Source organism: Jaculus jaculus, chromosome 3 (genome assembly GCF_020740685.1).
Source record: "Jaculus jaculus isolate mJacJac1 chromosome 3, mJacJac1.mat.Y.cur, whole genome shotgun sequence".
Classification (NCBI taxonomy): Eukaryota; Metazoa; Chordata; class Mammalia; order Rodentia; family Dipodidae; genus Jaculus; species Jaculus jaculus.
Genome location: NC_059104.1, coordinates 104,751,936 through 104,769,535, shown reverse-complemented (window position 1 = coordinate 104,769,535; position 17,600 = coordinate 104,751,936). Strand labels below are relative to the sequence as shown.

Sequence of the window (17,600 nt, the reverse complement as noted above, 5' to 3'; positions counted from 1 at the left end):
GCTACAGAGTGAATTCCATGTCAGCATAGGCCTACAGTGAGACCTTGATTTATTTAAAAAAAAAAAAAAGGTATGGGTGGGGGGAAGAATGCTAAATAATAAAATTAAGCAGACATAAAAATCTGTCACTAACTTTTTCTGGTGGTTTTTTTTTGAGGTCGGGTCTCATAGCCCAGGCTGACCTGGAATTCACTATGTAGTCTCAGGCTGGCCTCAAAGTCACAACAATCCTCCTACCTTGGCCTTCTAAGTGCTGGGAGTACAGGTGTGCGCCACCATGCCTCATGCATACAAATCTGAAATCATCATTGGAAGTCACTACTATGTCAGTCCTATACTTTGAAGTTGGGGTTCATTAAGGAAGAATTGAGCAGTCATCCTTCTTAACCTTTTCAGATAGTAATAGGATATAAACAAACCTAGTTGACAAAAGAAAATTCCTCACTGAGAAAAAGTTCCTGATAAAGTTTATAAATCATATAGTATAAATATATATATAATATTATAAAATATATAAAGTAAAAAATATATAAAATTGTGGCAGGAACCAAGAAATTATAAAATGACAATCTAGTTAGTAATAAAGTCATCTAATGATAACCAGTCATAACAAAACTTAGTGTTGTCTCAAACTGTAGCCCCAGTGTTGGCATCTTAAGCATGCCTTTGATACTTCTAAGAGTGTAAGTTGTTGGCCCCTTTCTAATGCTTCCTCTATCAGAACCTCTGAGGATAGGTCTCAGTAGTCTGTGATTAACAAGAATCTATTCAATCCTTCATATTTGAAGATTGGAGAATAAGAAAAACAATATCATGAGGAATCAGAGGACAAATCCAGAATACAGGACAACTAACCCAGTGTTTTTAACAGAGCAAAGGAACTGTTCTGGAAGTTTAAAAGGACACCAAAGTCAGAATAAGCAGTATAAAATGTAAAACATACATCTAGATGGATCCCGATTTATATAAGCCATCTGGGGAGATTCTCATTCACATTGGTTATCAGATAATATTAAGGAATTTTATAACTTATGATGATGGTATCACAGTTTTATAAGAAAATACTGAGGTGTGAAGGTTGTTTGTTTTTGAGATAGGGTCTCTTGAATCCCAGGATGGCCTAAGAACTCATTGTATAGCTGAGGATAACTGCTGTAGTTACCTTCATGTTGGTAGACAAATATCCGACCAAAAGCAACTTATAGGAGGGAAGGATTTATGTGAGCCTTAGAAAATTCAGTGGTGAAAGAAGCAGGCTCACTTCCATAGATCCAACCAGAGACACCACTAGCCAGCCACCAAGTACAAACAGCCAGAGCACAAACTGCTCTGAACATACCTAGTAGGGCTGGACTGCAGGATCTGTCCCCAGTGATAAACCTGTTCCAAAGCAGGGCTCTGCCTGCTGGAGACTCAAGTTATAAACTTAGTCTTAATTAAAACACCCAAGGGCTGGGGAGATGGCTTAGTGGTTAAGGTGTTGGCCTGAAAAGCCAAAGGATCCTGGTTCGACTCTCCAGGACCCACATAAGCCAGATGCACAAGGAGCCACATGCATCTGGAGTTCATTTTCAGTGGCTAGAGGCCCTGCATACCCATATTCTCTCTCTCTCTCTCTCTTTCTCTCAAATAAATAGATAAAATACATATGTAAGGGCTAGAGAGATGGCTTAGCGGTCAAGCGCTTGCCTATGAAGCCTAAGGACCCCGGTTCGAGGCTCGATTCCCCAGGACCCACGTTAGCCAGATGCACAAGGGGGCGCACGTGTCTGGAGTTCGTTTACAGTGGCTGGAAGCCCTGGTGTGCCCATATTCTCTCTCTCTCTCTTTTTCTCTCTCTCTCTCTCTCTTTCTCTCTCTCTCTCTCTCTCAAATAAATAAGAATAAACAAAAAATATTTTAAAAAATACATATATAAATGTATGATATGATGTCCAGATTTAATTTTATGTTATTTTAGCAAGGGAAAAACTGAAGCAAGTTAAAACTCCTAATAAAAATTTAGAAATATATCCACAAAGTAATATATTTGTTAGTATACATTTACTCATACACTAAATTTCCTTTATTCAGAACAAATGTAAAAGTAGGGGAAAAGAAAGAACTAATGTTGTTATATGTGTATATTAATAATAGGAAATAATGATTTCAGTGTGACGTTTAGGAAAAATGTTTTGGAAAAACCATACATTCGTCAAAACATAGTTGTCTATAGAGAATTGATTTGGCACTACAAAGTTTGTTCTGTGCTCATAACTAAGGATTGTAATTTTAAACTTGAGTGGGCTTTTTGCTTGTTAATTTGAGAACCTTATATGAACTTGAATGAATTAGTAACAGTGTTCTTGAGGATATATGTACCTAACCTGATTGTATTTGCAGACATAGGCCTCTGCCCTGATTATTTCTATTACTAATTTTTCAACAGAAGTTATAATATTCACGGATGCCTGCTTTGCAGAAACCACAAAAGATTAAATAATGAAGAAGACATATATTCGAATACTTGCTGAGATTTTCACTTAACGAATGAAAGTGTCACCTTTTTAAATAGGTTGTCTTCTTACTTGTGGATTTTGAATGTTGTCATTTTTGTCACACCATGTATTATGTATTTTTTGATGTGTGATGACTTTGGCTTTCCATAATGATTTTCTAAGCTATTCTAAGACTTTACATTCTGGACAGTACCATTTCCTGATACCAAGCTTCAAAGTGTGTTTTCCCCCTTTCCTGTGGTAATATCAATTTGAGTGTCAAAAAGCTAGGCATAGGCTTCATTGTGCTTCATAGGATTCATTTTGTTGACAGTAACTTGAGGTTATTTATTTATTTGAGAGAGAGAAAAAAAGAGGCAGGTAGAGTGAGGCAATAAAGAGAATAAAAATAATAAAATAAATAAATAATAAGAATAAAAATAAAGAGAATAGGCATGTTAGAGCCTATAACTATTACAAATGAACTCCAGATGCATGCACCACGTGTGTATCTGGCTTGCATGGGTACTAGGCAATTTAACCTGAGTCCTTAGGCTTCATAGGCAAGTGCCTTAACTGCTAAGCCATCTATCTCTCCAGCCCCTTTTTTATGTATACTAAGTTGCACCTGTTGTATATTGAATTTGTTAGGTTTCTCTGTTCCTTAAGTCTCAATAATCTTTCCCACTAATCCCTACTGACTCAACATTTTCAGTAGAAAGAAAGGGATTGAAAGATGGCCCCTCAGAGAAAACATATTCCCTTCAGTAGGTTGCATTTGCCAGAGGATCTAGGACTTTATCAGGGGCTTTATAATATTTTTAGATCTTTAGCTCTTTATAAGCTCCAGCTTATGCTGTGTAGTAGAAATGAGACTCTAGCTTACCCTTCTATGGCTCCTATGAGTTCCATTGTCCAAAAAGATAGGTTTCCATATGACTTCCTTATATCTGCTTAGATTTTGGTTAGGCCTCTCTCCACCCTTTCTTACTCAATCTCTTCCCCTGACCTCACTTAGGCCTTTTCACTCCCATTAATCTGTTCTTCTACTTACATATATATAATGCCATCCTATTATGCTCCCCACCCTCCCTTTCTATTCCGTTTATACCTCCTTTTTAGCTTACTGGCCTATGCAACAGAGTTTTCCTCCTACTCATACAGAAGTCCAGTTATTTATAGCTAGGATCCACATATGAGAGAGAACATGTGATGTTTGGCTTTCTGGGCCTGGGTTACCTCACTTCGTATAATCCTTTCCAGATCCATCCATTTTTCTGAAAATTTCATAACTTCATTTTTCTTTACCTCAGTAGAATTCCATTGTATAAATGTGCCACATTTTCATTATCCACTCATCAGTTGAGGGACATCTAGGCTGATTCCATTTCCTAGCTATTGTGAATACAGCAGCAATAAACATAGTTGAGCAAGTATCTCTAAGGTAGTGAGATGAGTCCTTAGGATATATGCCTAGTACTGCTATAGCTGGGTCATATGGTTGATCTATTTTTAGCTGTCTCAGGAGCCTCCATACTGATTTCCACAATAGCTGGACCAGATTGCATTCCCACCAACAGTGTAGAAGGGTTCTACTTTTTCTGCATCCTTGCCAGCATTTATGGTCATTTGTTTTCATGATGGTAGCCAATCTGATAGGAGTGAGATGGAATCCCAACGTAGTTTTAATCTGCATTTCCCTGATGGCTAAGGATGTAGAACATTTTTTTAGATGTTTATATGCCATCCATGTTTCTTCTTTTGAGAACTCTCTATTTAGTTCCATAGCCCATGTTTTGTTTTTTTTTAATTTTTTTGTTTATTTACTTGAGAGTGACAGAGAAAGAGTCAGATAGATAGAGAGAGAATGGGCATGCCAGGGCTTCCAGCCACTGTAAACAAACTCCAGATGCATGTGCCCCCTTGTGCATCTGGCTAACATGGGACCTGGGGAATCCAGCCTCGAACCGGGGTCCTTAGGCTTCACAGGTAAGCGCTTAACCGCTAAGCCATCTCTCCAGCCCAATAGCCCATGTTTTAATTGGGTTGTTTTATTTCTTATTATTTAATCTTTTGAGTTCTTTGTATATCCTAGATAATAATCCTCTATCAGATGTACAGCTGGCAAAGATTTTCTCCCATTCTGTAGGTTGCCTCTTTGCTCTATTCACAGTGTCTGTTGTTGTACAAAAGGCTTGCAATTTCACTAGGTCCCAGCCATTAATCTCTGGTTTTATTGTCTGAGCAATTGGGGCTATATTCAGAAAGTCTTTGCCACAACCAATATGTTGAAGGGTTTTCCCTACTTTTTCCTCTAGCAGTTTCAGATCAGATATTAAGGTCTTTGATACATTTGGACTTAATTCTTGTACATGGAGAGAGATAAGGATCTATTTTCAACCTTTTACAGATACATACCCAGTTTTCCCAGCACCATTTGCTGAAGAGGCTGCCTTTTCTCTAATGAATATTTTTGTCATGTTTGTCGAAGATCAGGTGGCTGTAGCTACCTGGACTTACATCTGGGTCTTCTCTTCTGTTCCATTGATCTACATATCTGCTGTTGTGCCAGTACCATGCTGGTTTTGTTACTATGGCTGTGTAGTATAGGTTAAAATCAGGTGTGGTGATACCACCAACTTTATTTTTGTTGCTCAAAATTGTTTTAAATACGTGAGGTTTTTTTCTGCTTCCAAATGAGTTTTTGGATTGTTTTTTCTATATGCATGAAGAATGCCATTGGAATCTTGATGGGGATTGCATTGAATGTATAGATTGCTTTTGGTAAGATTACCATTTTCACAATATTGATTCTTCTGATCCAAGAACAAGGGATGTCTTTCCATTTCCTAGTGTCTTCTGCAATTTCATGCTTGAGTGTTTTAAAGTTTGCATTGTAGAAATCTTTCACTTACTTGGTTAGGTTTATTCCAATGTTTCCTTTTTTTTTTTTTTTTTTTGGATGCATTTGTCAATGGGAATGCTTCTCTGATTTCACCCTCTTTGTGTTTGTTGTTAGCATATTGGAAGGCTACTTATTTCTGTGTGTATATTTTGTATCCTACATGGCTTATAGGTGTTTATCAGCTCTAACAGTTTGCTGCTAGAATCTTTAGGGTCCTTTATGTGTAGAATCATGTCATCTACAAATAATGATAACTTGATCTCTTCCTTTCCAATTTGTATCCCTTTTATGTGTGTCTCTTGCCTTATTGCTATGGCTAAGACTTCCAGTACTATACTAAATAAAAGTGGGGACAGTGGACACCCTTGACTTGTTGCTGATTTTAGTGGAAAGCTTCCAGTTTTAACCCATTTAGTAATATGTTGGCTGTAGGCTTGTCATAAATAGCCTTTATTATGTTGAGATATGTTCCTTCTATTCCCAGTCTCTGTAGGACTTTTATCATGAAGGGATGTTGGATTTTGTCAAATGCTACCTCTGTATCTAATGAGATGATCATGTGATTTTTGTCCTTCAGTCCATTTATATAATGTATTACATTTATCAATTTGCATATGTTGAAAGATCACTGCATCTCTGGGATAATGTCTACTTGGTCGGGATGAATGATCTTTCTAATAGATTCTTGTATTCTGTTTGCCAATATTTTGTTGAGAATTTTTGCATCTATGTTCATGAGGGAGATTGGTCTGTACTTTTCTTTTTTTGTTCTATCTTTGTCTGGTTTTGGTATCAGGGTGATGCTGGCTTCATAGAAGGAGTTTGGTAGGATTCCTTCTTTTTCTATTTCATGGACAAGTTTAAGAAGCATTGGTGTTAGTTCTTCCCTGAAGCTCTGGTAAAATTCACCAGTGAATCCATCTGGGCCTGGAATGTTTTTAGTTGGGAGATTTTTGATAACCGCTTGGATCTCCATACTTGTAGGTTAAGTGGTTAATCTCATCTTGATTTAATTTATGTAGGTCATATAAATCAAGGAAATCATCCATTTCTTTCAGATTTTCAAACTTAGTGGAGTATATTTTCTTATAGTAAGTCCCTATGATTTTTGAATTTCTCTGGTCTCTGTTGTGATGGTGCCTTTTTCATCTCTAATTTTGTTACATTGTGTCTCTTCACTCTTCCTTTTGGTCAGATTTGCTAAAGGCTTATCAATCTTGTTTATCCTTTCAAAGAACCAACTCTTTGTTTCCTTGATTCTTTGGATTGTTATTTTGGGTTTCTATTTCATTAATTTCTGCCCTAAACTTTATTATCTCTTCCTGTCTACTAATTTTCAGTTTGCCTTGTTCTTCTTTTTATAAGGCTTTAAGGTGAAGCATTAAGTGGTTTACTTGTGACCTTTCTAATTTCTTAGTATAGGTACTTGAAGCTATAAACTTCCCTCTTAGGGCTGCCTTCATTGCATCCCAAAAGTTTGGTGTGTTGTGTTCTCATCATTTTACTCTATGAATTTTTTTATTCCCTTTTTGATTTCTTCATTGACCCATTCATCATTTAGTAGTGTATAGTTTAGTTTCCATGAGTTTGCATATACTCTATAGCTTTTCTTGCTATTGATTTGTAGCTTGATTCCATTGTGACCAGATAGAGTGCAAGGAATTATTTCAATTTTCCTGTATTGGTTAAGATTTGTTTTGTGTCCTAATATATGGTCTATTTTAGAGAATGTTCCATGTACTGCTGAAAAGAATGTGTATTCTGCAGCATTTGGATGAAATATTCTGTAGTTGTTAGGTCCATTTCTTCTATGACCTCATTTAATCCAGATGCATCTCTGTTTATTTTTCTTCCGGGATGACCCGTCTTTTGATGAGAGTGGAGTGTTGAAATCACCCACTACAACTGTGTTTGGTGTTATCTGTAACCTTAATTCTAAATAGCATTTAACATGGAGCCCCCATGTTATGTGCCTATATGTTTAGGATTGTAATGTCCTCCTCTTGGAGTATGCCTTTAATCAATATAAAGTGACCTTTCTTGTCTTTCCTAATTAGTGTTGGACTGAAATCTACCTTGTCAGATATTAGGATAGCAACCCCTGCTTGTTTTCTAGGCCCATTTGCTTAAAACACTGTTTTCCACCCTTTCACCCTAAGATAGTGTCCATCCTTTGTAGAAAGGTGAGTTTCTTGAAGCAACAAATTTAACCCAGTCTGCAAACCTATGTCTTTTGGTTGGGACATTGAGGTCGTTGATATTAAGAATTATTATTTAAAGGTGTGTTTTTATTCTAGCCATTTTTCTTATTTTTTAATTCTGGTTTTTCCTTTGCTTCTTGTGTTAACTAGTATTTGAATATGGTTTGTCTTTTCCAGGTTCCTTTGTTTTTCTTTCTCTTTAGCATGGAGGATCCTTGCAAGTATTTTGTGTAGAGGTAGTTTTGTCTTCAAATATTCCTTTAGCCTGCTTTTGTTGTGGAATGTCCTTATTTCTCCATCTATCTGAATGGATAGCTTTCCAGGATAAAGTAACCTTAGTTGACAGTTTTAACTTTCAAAACTTGGAATACATCACTCCAAGCCCTTCAGGCTTTGGAAGTTTGTATGTATTAATCTGCTGTGATTCTAATGCCCTTGCCTTTGTATATAACTTGATTTTTCTCTCTAACTGCTTTCAATGTATATTCTTTGACTTGCATGTTTGCTAGTTTAATTATAATATGTCACGGAGAGGTTCTTCCCAGGCTTTGTCTTTTCGGTGTCCTAAAAGCTTCCTATATCTGCATTGGCATCTCTTTCCCAATTTGGGGAAAGTTTTCTTCTATGATTTTGTTGAAAATGCCTACTGCAACTTTGGAGTGAAATTCTTCTATTATACCCTGAATTCTTATGTTTGATCTTTTCAGAGTGTCCCAAAAATCTTGAACTTCCCATTCATACTCTCCTATGAGTTTGTCTTTCTCTTTGTTGGACTGTATTAGATCTGCCACTTAGTTGTCTTCTGTGCTCTCCTTCATCCATTCTACTGGTGAGATTTTCTATAGTTTTTTTGTTTCATTGACTATGTTCTTAATTGCTAGTAATTCTGACTGGTTTTTCTTTATTATGTCTATTTCCTTATTTATGTCTTGTATTGACCATTTCATTATATTGGTTTCCTGTGTCGTCTTATTTTTTATATTTTGGTTCACTTTTATTTACTTGAGAGCGACAGACAGAGAAAGAGGCAGATGGAGAGAGAGAGAGAATGTGCGCACCAGGGCCTCCAGCCACTCCAGACAGGTACATCTGACTAATGTGGGTACTGGGAATCAAGCTTCAAACCGGGGTCCTTAGGCTTCATGGCAAGCGCTTAACCACTAAGCCATCTCCTCAGCCCACCATGTCTTCTTCGATTCCTTTGATTTCCTCTCTCATTCTTTTGAAACCTTTTTTGGGCATTTTCTCTAAATCAGTCTCTCTGGAGGTCATTTCTGATGCACTAATACTTTTTGGTAGATTTATATTGTTTTGATTTTTGGTGTTTTTTTGTATTGTTACATTCATATTTTTGCATCTTGGATCAATTTAGTGCTTGGATTTTCTAATTAGCTGCAATATTATTAGATGTGTCATTAGTCTGATGTTATATATCTTCAGGGTAGAAGCTTAAGGTGCTAGTTGTGGCTCTTAAGACTCTCAGAGTAACTATAAAAGTGACTACAAAAGTAACCCTAGATGTTTGGTTTGCCTACTATGAGAGCATTCAAGAGGGCTGAGTGGGGGCTGGAGAGCTGGCTTAGTGGTTAAGCGCTTGCCTATGAAGCCTAAAGACCCCGGTTTGAGGTTCAATTCCCCAGGACCCACGTTAACCAGATGCACAAGGGGGCGCATGCGTCTGGAGTTCGTTTGCAGTGGCTGGAGGCCCTGGGGATTCCATTCTGTCCTCTCTCTGCCGCACTCAAATAAATAAGAATAAACAACAACAACAAAAGGATTTTTTTTTAAAAAAAAAAAGAAGGCTGAGTGGAACAAAATATAGGCAGATTCTACAATTTAACTAAACAGTGTACACATTCAGTGAAAGACAGCACAGATTATTTATGCAAAAGTAGTTATTGTGACTTCCAGATCCTCAAACACAGTCACAGTCCCTTTGGATGTGTGTTGTCCCACACCCTTAATCCTGTCAACTAGGAGGCTAAGATTTCTGGTCTGTTGAGGGTTCCAAATCAGCTTGTGACCATGTGAGACCCTTCCCTGGTGTAAACCCCGTTACCTTTGGAATAATTTTGGTCTCAATTATGCTGTGCTCCTGCTTGGGTCCCTCTTTGTTGTGTTGTGGGTTCAGGTAGGCTGGCTGGGTCACTGAATCACTACTCTGATTGCCTGTTGGGCGCTGTGTTAAGTGAGCTCCCTTCCCCAGGTCTCTCGTGCTTGTTGAAGCTTATGCTGGCAGTGGGGGAGGGAAGGCTGTGGATGGTGGCTGATGTTTTCCCACTGGTCCTCTCAATGGTCTTCCTCAGGAGCTGCTCCGCTTTTCTTTTCTGCCATCCTCCCTTCACATTTCTTGAGTTTGCAAGGAGCTCTGGTGTGAGTAGTGAGTCCCCTCACTTGGCTTTTCCTGTGGCTCAGGCCGGCTTTATGACTAGAGCCTTGCGGACCTGGTATTGCTGCTGGAGACGCTTCTTCCTGCTTCTGTGGGCTCTAGACGCTCTGGATCTCTCCTACTTCTCTGCTGCAGTTGGTAATTTCTTATAACCCTCAGAATGTATTTTTCTGTTTTTTTTTTTTTTTTTCTCCCCTAGGCTGCTTTGGCGTGGTTCCTACGCTGCCGTCTTAACCAGAAGTTAGAGTACTATTATGGATAGAAGTGTTCATGATTTCACCTTACTCCCTGTGTTAAGTGATTATGTTTTGGATAGTGCTAAACATTGTAGAGATTATAGTAGAAAAAAAGCATGATTTCTCTGTCAGGCATCTTGGAAATTTATGTTTCAAAGTATAGTATGTTAGCATTAGGATTGTGTGAGTGCATGTTGATACTTTATATGTACATGAATAATTACAGTATGATGCAGTGTATGATGTGATAAGGGTTCAGAAAAGTGAGATTTCATGTAGTTAAAGTGACATGAGACAGTTAACAGATAACATTTCAGAGGAGTTCTGAAAAAATAGGGTTTCAGTTTCAGTAAGATTCTAAAACACTCTTTAGATAATATAATAGTTTGATTCAAGGTTCTAATTTCAAATTGAGTAATTCATTTATGAATTATGTAACTTCAAAACACAGTGACTCAGTCTTTATCTTCAGCTTTCTTATCCACATATGGGAATTAGAAAAGATAAGATAATGTAAGATAAGGTAAGATAATGCAACATAACATACTTTGTAAACTGAAATCTTACTGCAAGGTTTCCCAACATTAGGACTGGCATGGGCCAAAGACATGGAACTTAAAGACCAGTCAACCATGTAGACAGGAGCAGAAAATGTGTGAAGGTAACCAGTTAGTGAGTTACCCATATAATTCTTCACTTAGGAAAATTATCTTAGATAAAAGGTTCAAGATTTGCTGGGTGTGGTAGTGCACACCTTTAATCCCAGCACTCAGGAGGCAGAGGTAGGAGGACTGCAGTGAGTTCAAGGTCACCTGAGACTACATAGTGAATTCCAGGTTAGCCTAAGCTAGAGTGAGACCCTACCTCCCCCCCACAAAAAAAGTTTCATGATTTATAGCCAGGCGTGGTGGTGCACACCTTTAATACCAGCACTCTGGAGACTGAAATAAGAGGATTGCCATGAGTTTGTGGCCAGCCTGGAGATACAGAATGAGTTCCAGGTCAGCCTGGGCTGGAGTGAGACCTTTCCTTGGCGGGGGGATGGGGGGTGTTCAATATTTATGTTGATCTCTCTACACATCAAAAGATAATTTCAAGATAAAAAGATAATTTCAGAAGCCAGAGAGATGGCTCAGTTGGGTAAGAATGCTTGCTCTGCAAGCCTGAGTATCTGAATTCAAGTCCCAGTACCTATGTAACTCCAGCCCTGAGTGGGTCAGAGACAGGAGGATGGCTGGGCTCACTGGTTCGAAAAATGTTGAGCTCCAGGTTCAGTGACAGACTATCTCAGAGAAATAGAGTGATTGACAGCCAATGTCTTCCTCTGGCTTCTACATACCTGTGCTTCTGTGTAGACATACTCATATACCTCAAACACATACCACACAGAGTATATATTACAGATAGTATGTACCACACACACAGCAGATAAATAAATGATAATTTCAGAAGATCTTCATGATGATCTTCAACTAAAAGTTGAGTGGATTGTAATATTTAATTCTATTGAATATACATAGTATATGTAGAATTAATTTCCAGGTGTGCTGCTTTAATAAAGATTGTAAATAGCACAAAGATAGCTAATGTATCTTAGAAAACATAACCTTAAACACATTGTTTATGGTCATTTGAACAATAAATTTGGCTGTTCTCGGGTAGATCAGAATTGTTACTTTCAACAGATTAACATATGAATTACTTAAACTGTTTCCAGGGACTATGTTATCTCATATTAGTGGTGGTTTTGCATAGTAATTGTATTAAAGCAATGTTTAGACAAAGATGTCCCTTTCCTAATGAGATCAGAGAATTCATATTCTTAAGTTTTATGTGTTAAATAGGGCTCAAGAAATAATAACTTTCCAATAAAAAGCAAGATGCTTTGGCATGAGCACTCATTTTGAGTTGTATGATCATTATGCCACTAGCTGGTTATTTGACCTTGTGCTTTTATCATTTACATGGAACAAATGAAATATAATGGGAGTTATTATTCCAGAGACATGAAATTTAGATAATAGCATGTTTTTTGAACACTGATTGAACAAAATATTCTTTTAGCAAATTAGGAGTCTAAGGTAGGGGGGTTCCTATAAGTTTGAGGCCAGCCTGGGCTACAAAGCAAGTTCCAGGGTCAGTCTAGGCTAGATGAGACTCTGACTCAAAAGTAAATAATAAATAAATAAAATAGATCTTGAATGCTAATACTGAGCTAATTTTTATTTGACTGAATAATCATAAGTTCTATCTTCTTTTACAGACTATCTTGCTAATCATGGCCGGCTAAATGAGTCTGAAGCCAGGCGAAAATTCTGGCAAATCCTATCTGCTGTTGATTATTGTCATGGTCGGAAGATTGTGCACCGTGACCTCAAGGCTGAAAATCTCCTGCTGGATAACAATATGAATATCAAAATAGCAGGTAACTGAGGTGCAGATAGCTCTGAAGTGATCAGATGTCTGCCATCTCCTTGGCTGTGCATAAAGAGCCCCATAGGCACAGTCTTTCTTTATACTTGATGACATCAAATCTTTGCAGAGTGTACTTTATCTGTTTCCTTAGTCCTATACATGAGTACAAGGAAAGGAAATAGGTTCACGATTTTAATATATACAATAGCAGGCCTATACTTGGGGTCTGAATTGCAGCTGGGTTCCTTGGAGGCTTTGTAGAAGAGGTTGTTTGTCCAAGCGTGAGAGTTGAGGAGGGGCTGCTGGTGAAGGCCAGAAGAGTACAGGTTGCTGGTGCTCTACCAGCTCTTATTGTGGATATAGCCCGAAAGGACAAAGTGATGGGAGCTGATTGAAAACAATTTGAGAAATAAAATCACATCACCGTGTTCTTACACAATAGAGTTTTGATCTATAACATGAAGACCAAAGATAGCAATTTCTCTGTTTGTTCCCTCCCCCTTTCATAATTGTAAATCAATCTCTCTCCCTTCCTTTCTCCATCTCTTCTTCTCTCCCTCCATCCCTCTCATTTCTCTTTCTGAGACAGGATTCCATGTAACTCAAATTGGCCTGGAACTTACTACGTAGGCCAAGCTAGCCTTTACCTCATGATCCTCTTGACTCTGCCTCACAATACCTAAAATTACAAGCATGTACCACTTTGCCCAGTTCAGTTGTGGAAATGTTTGTATTTTGTATCTGAGTTTCTTAATTCATCTAGTCAAAACTCACTCAGGTACTATGATAAACTAAATACAATAATATATACAATTGTGAAAGGGGGAGGGGAATAGGCAAAGCATATATATATATATGTGTGTGTGTGTATGTATGTATGTATAAATTCCACATTGTATACTTTGAGTTGATATATTTTTAAAATGTATTTATTTTCTTGATAGAGAGAATGGGCATGCCAGGGCCTTCAGCCCCTGCAAATAAACTCATATGCATGCGCCACCTTGTGCATATTGCTTATGTGGGTACTGGGGAATTGAACTTGAGTCCTTTGGCTTTGCAGGCCAGCACCTTAACTGCTAAGCCATCTCTACAGCCCAGATTTATATAACTTTTATTTGTCAATTATGCCCTCGTAAAGCAGGAAAAATATAGTATGATAATTGCCACCAAAATGATATGTACATAGCTGGGGCTATAGCTAAGTACTAGAGCATTTGCTAAGCATGTACAAAGCCCTGGGTTCAATATTTCAGCACCACATACGTCTGTATCTCTTTGCTTGCAAATAAATAAAAAGTGGAGAGGGTGGCTGTGTACAAACTATAGTAGGAACATAGGAGAGGGGACATCTATCTACCCAAGGAGTCAAGAAAGCTTCATAGAGGAAGAACTGTTTGAAGTAGGCCTCAGAGATGAATTTGATGCATTCAGGCATTTAAACATAAACAGAATGTTGTAAGCAAGTAGATGGCAATTGGTATGGTGAGATTCATAGCTCAGTATTGTTTAGATGAAAAATCTCTAGGCATTGTGGAGCAATTAACAAAAAGAAACAGAAAAATGAAGACTGGAATATGGAGGCCTTGAATGCCTTGTCAAAAATTTTAATTTATTCTATAGCTAGTAAGAATCTAGCTTATTGAAAAATTTGAAGTATTGATTTGAGTAAATTAGAATAACAAAATTAGCTTTTCATGTAAGCAATATTTCTCTGTCAGGAAAGCTGAGATGGCTGGGAGCTGAGGATAGCATTGCACACAGGAAGACTCTTAAGAGTGCATGCAACAGTCTAATAAAGATCATATGGATCTGGATAGAGCAGCAGTAGGGGAGATATAGGTGTGGGAAGAAGGAAGACTTAGAAAGTAGGGACATGGATTAAAAGCTTAGCATAATTACAGGTGGTGGTCATTTGTTCTCAGATTGTTAGATAGGTGAGATTTACTGGATTCAGTAAGTTTTAGGAAAAACTGTGCTGGTTTATATAAAGGCTTGAACTGATTGGCAGTTTTTGGTTGTGAAGATGTCACAACGTTTACATAGGGTTTTTTTAAATGTCTATTTACTTCTTCCATCTTTATTTTTTTCTTCATCATCATCTTTTGGCCTTTCTGTTTGGTCTCATTCATTTTACTTGTTTTTGCCTACCTTCGCTAATGAGTTTCACTGGAATTTTTTGTTTTCTTCTTAAAAGCCCTACCTTCTCTAAAATTGTCTTTTTCAGAAAAGCCTTCTCCCCCTTTAACTCCTACCTCTATACTAAAAAGGGATACTCTCCTGCTTCACCTTTGAGTCCCTTTTTTTGTTTGTTTGTATATTTTGAGGTAGGGTTTCACTCTAGCTCAGACTGATCTGGAACTCATACTGTAGTCCCAAGCTGGCATTGAACTCAAAGAGATTCTCCTACCTCTGCCTCAGTGCTGGGATTAAAGGTGTGCACCACCATGCCTGGCTTCTTTGCATTCCTTTATTACCTAACCAAGGTCACTAAAACAGTAGCTCTAAGAAGGTCTGGAGGTCTTTACAGACAAAGAGAGGTGTTAATGTGTTGTGGGACCTATAGAGTACTCTCACTAGTAGCTCAAAAGAAAATGTCAAATGTAATGGTAAGACACCAAAGAAACTTGTAAACACCAAATACTGCTTTATGGTTACAACCAAGTTTTATCTGTTTATATCTATTTGTGCTTAAAAATATGTAGGTCAGGGCTGGAGAGGTGACTTAGCAGTTAAGGTGCTTACCTGTGAAGACACAGGGCCCATGTTTGACTCCCAGACCCGACATAAGCCAGACACACAAGGTGATACATCTGTCTGGAGTTTGATTCAATGGCTGGAGGCCTTAGCCTGCCAATTCTCTCTCATGCATACACGCTCTGTCATAAAATAAATTTTTTAAATAGGTAGGTCAGTGTGGTGTGTCTAATGCTATATGACATTTGGATTTTCATTTTGTTGAGTTTTACTGTCTTTATTTTTGTTTCTGAAAATGCGAGCTTTAAGGCTTTCTTAATTTTGACAGAAGACAAGTAACATGTCAGGTGCTGAAGCTGTTCCCTTTGCTTAAGATGGTATGGCACTTAGCACTGAATTGAGCCCTTGTTCTGAGGTGTTCTGCTAAGTTCTGTCATTCATCATCATGGTATCATTAGGAGCTGCATAGCTTGGGCCACTTTTTAGATGAAACACACACAAACACACACACACACACAGAGGTCAAATAACTTGTTAGGTGACAGGTAATAAGTAGCAACAGTGTTAGAATTTCTAAGCATTGTGTGTCAATTCTACCTTAGAGGTGATTACTAAGTAAATTTTCTGTTCTATTATTCTATATTTATCCATTTAATGACCTTGTTTCTATTACAAATCTATTATACATTATACATACAATAGGTCTAAGCATTTAAATAAGCCTTGCCTGTATTTCTTTCTCTGACATCCTTACTATCCTTAATGTCAAATGTTAGTGAGTGTTTATTAAGCATCTTTTAACCTCCTAGGGTAAATATTGGAGATACACACATTCCAAGACAGAGCAAATAAATAATAATGAAATTTTCTTAAATCAGCAATGGGAAGACAAAAGCTTACCTCTGCTCTTACCCTAATAACTTAAAGAACCAGGCCTCTCAGAAGTAAATAAAGCACAAACCAATCATTGTTTTCAATTCCAGGAAGCTAAGAGGAAGAAGTCTAACGCTGAGTGGATAGATCAGGGAAACTATTAATTAATACTTGATTTAAAAGAAGGTATTTGTGGTGGTGCTAGTGGTGGCCAGACAGAGAAAGAGAGAAGGGAAAGGTAGGAGTCAAGTCAGGGTCAGCGAGGTTGTTATATGACATCAGACTCATCATGAACAAAGGCAGGGGCTAAAAAGAACTCCAAAATGCTTAGGAAAGCTACAGGCCCAGCTCATGGAATATACTAAGTGCCAGAGAGGGCTGATAGAAAACAAGCCTAGACAAGTAGCCAGATTGTGAAGGATTCTATGTGTCATAAAAAGTTTGTGTTGCAGGGCATGATGGTGCCGCCTTTAATCCCAGCAGTTGGGAGACAGAGGTAGGAGGATTACCAAGGCCGCTTTGAGACTAATTCCAGGTCAGCCTGGGCTATTGGGAGACTGTACCTCAAACCTCCCACTCCCCCACAAAAAAGAGTTTAGATATGGGGGCTGGAGAGAGAGCCCAGCTGATTAGGTGCTTGCCACACAAGAATGAGACTTCAATTTGGATCCCTCAGAAGCTAATGTGCACCTGGCAGGCAGAGACAGGAGAATCCCATGGACATGCTGAACTGCTTGTCTAGCCAAATCAGTGAGCCCTGGGATCCGTGAGGGATCTTGTTTCAAGAAAATGAGGACAGTGGTTGAGAAAATTACCCAACATTGACCCCTGGGCTTCACACCCACATGCATACACACATGCATGCATACCACACACATTAAAAAGTTAAACTTTTTAAATTTCTTTATTTGTTTTTATCAGTAGATCTTACAACTTTCTGATGGCCTTGCTTACCTTTAAGAAAGCCATTTGATCTCTGTGGCTGAGGAGATGGCTCAGCAGCTAAGAGTACCTTCTGTGCAAACGTGAGGACCTGAGTTTGATCCCCCGCACCCATGTAAAAACTGAGCATTGTCATACACACCTGTAACCCCAGTCCTATAGGGACTTGAGGCAGGATATTTGCTGGGGCTCACTGGGTAGCCTGACCTACCAACAGTAGCTCCAGGTTTGGTGAAACACTCCACCTGGAGAAAACAGTGCAGAAGAGCAATGTTCTGCAAATGTGTGCATAGGACATACAGCTGCACTCACCACATGAAAATGCAAAAGCAGAACTTTTGATCTCTGATAGTTTTTGGCTTATTTTTTTTCAAGGGAGGGTCTCTACCCCAGAGTAACCTGGACCTCACTCTGTAGTTCCAGGCTGGCCTCAAATTCACAGCGGTCCTCCTATCTCTGCCTCCT

At 38.3% G+C, this 17,600-nt stretch overlaps 1 protein-coding gene across 2 annotated transcripts in view; it reads left to right on the top strand.

Moving 5' to 3' along the window:
- The window catches only part of Sik2 (salt inducible kinase 2), a 144,186-nt gene that overhangs the window by 87,498 nt on the left and 39,088 nt on the right, over positions 1-17,600 (top strand). For both annotated transcript variants that reach the window (XM_045145673.1, XM_045145672.1), the window contains exon 4: positions 12,472-12,633. In XM_045145673.1, the coding sequence (XP_045001608.1) occupies positions 12,472-12,633 (162 nt within the window). The remainder of the gene's footprint in view (positions 1-12,471; positions 12,634-17,600) is intronic.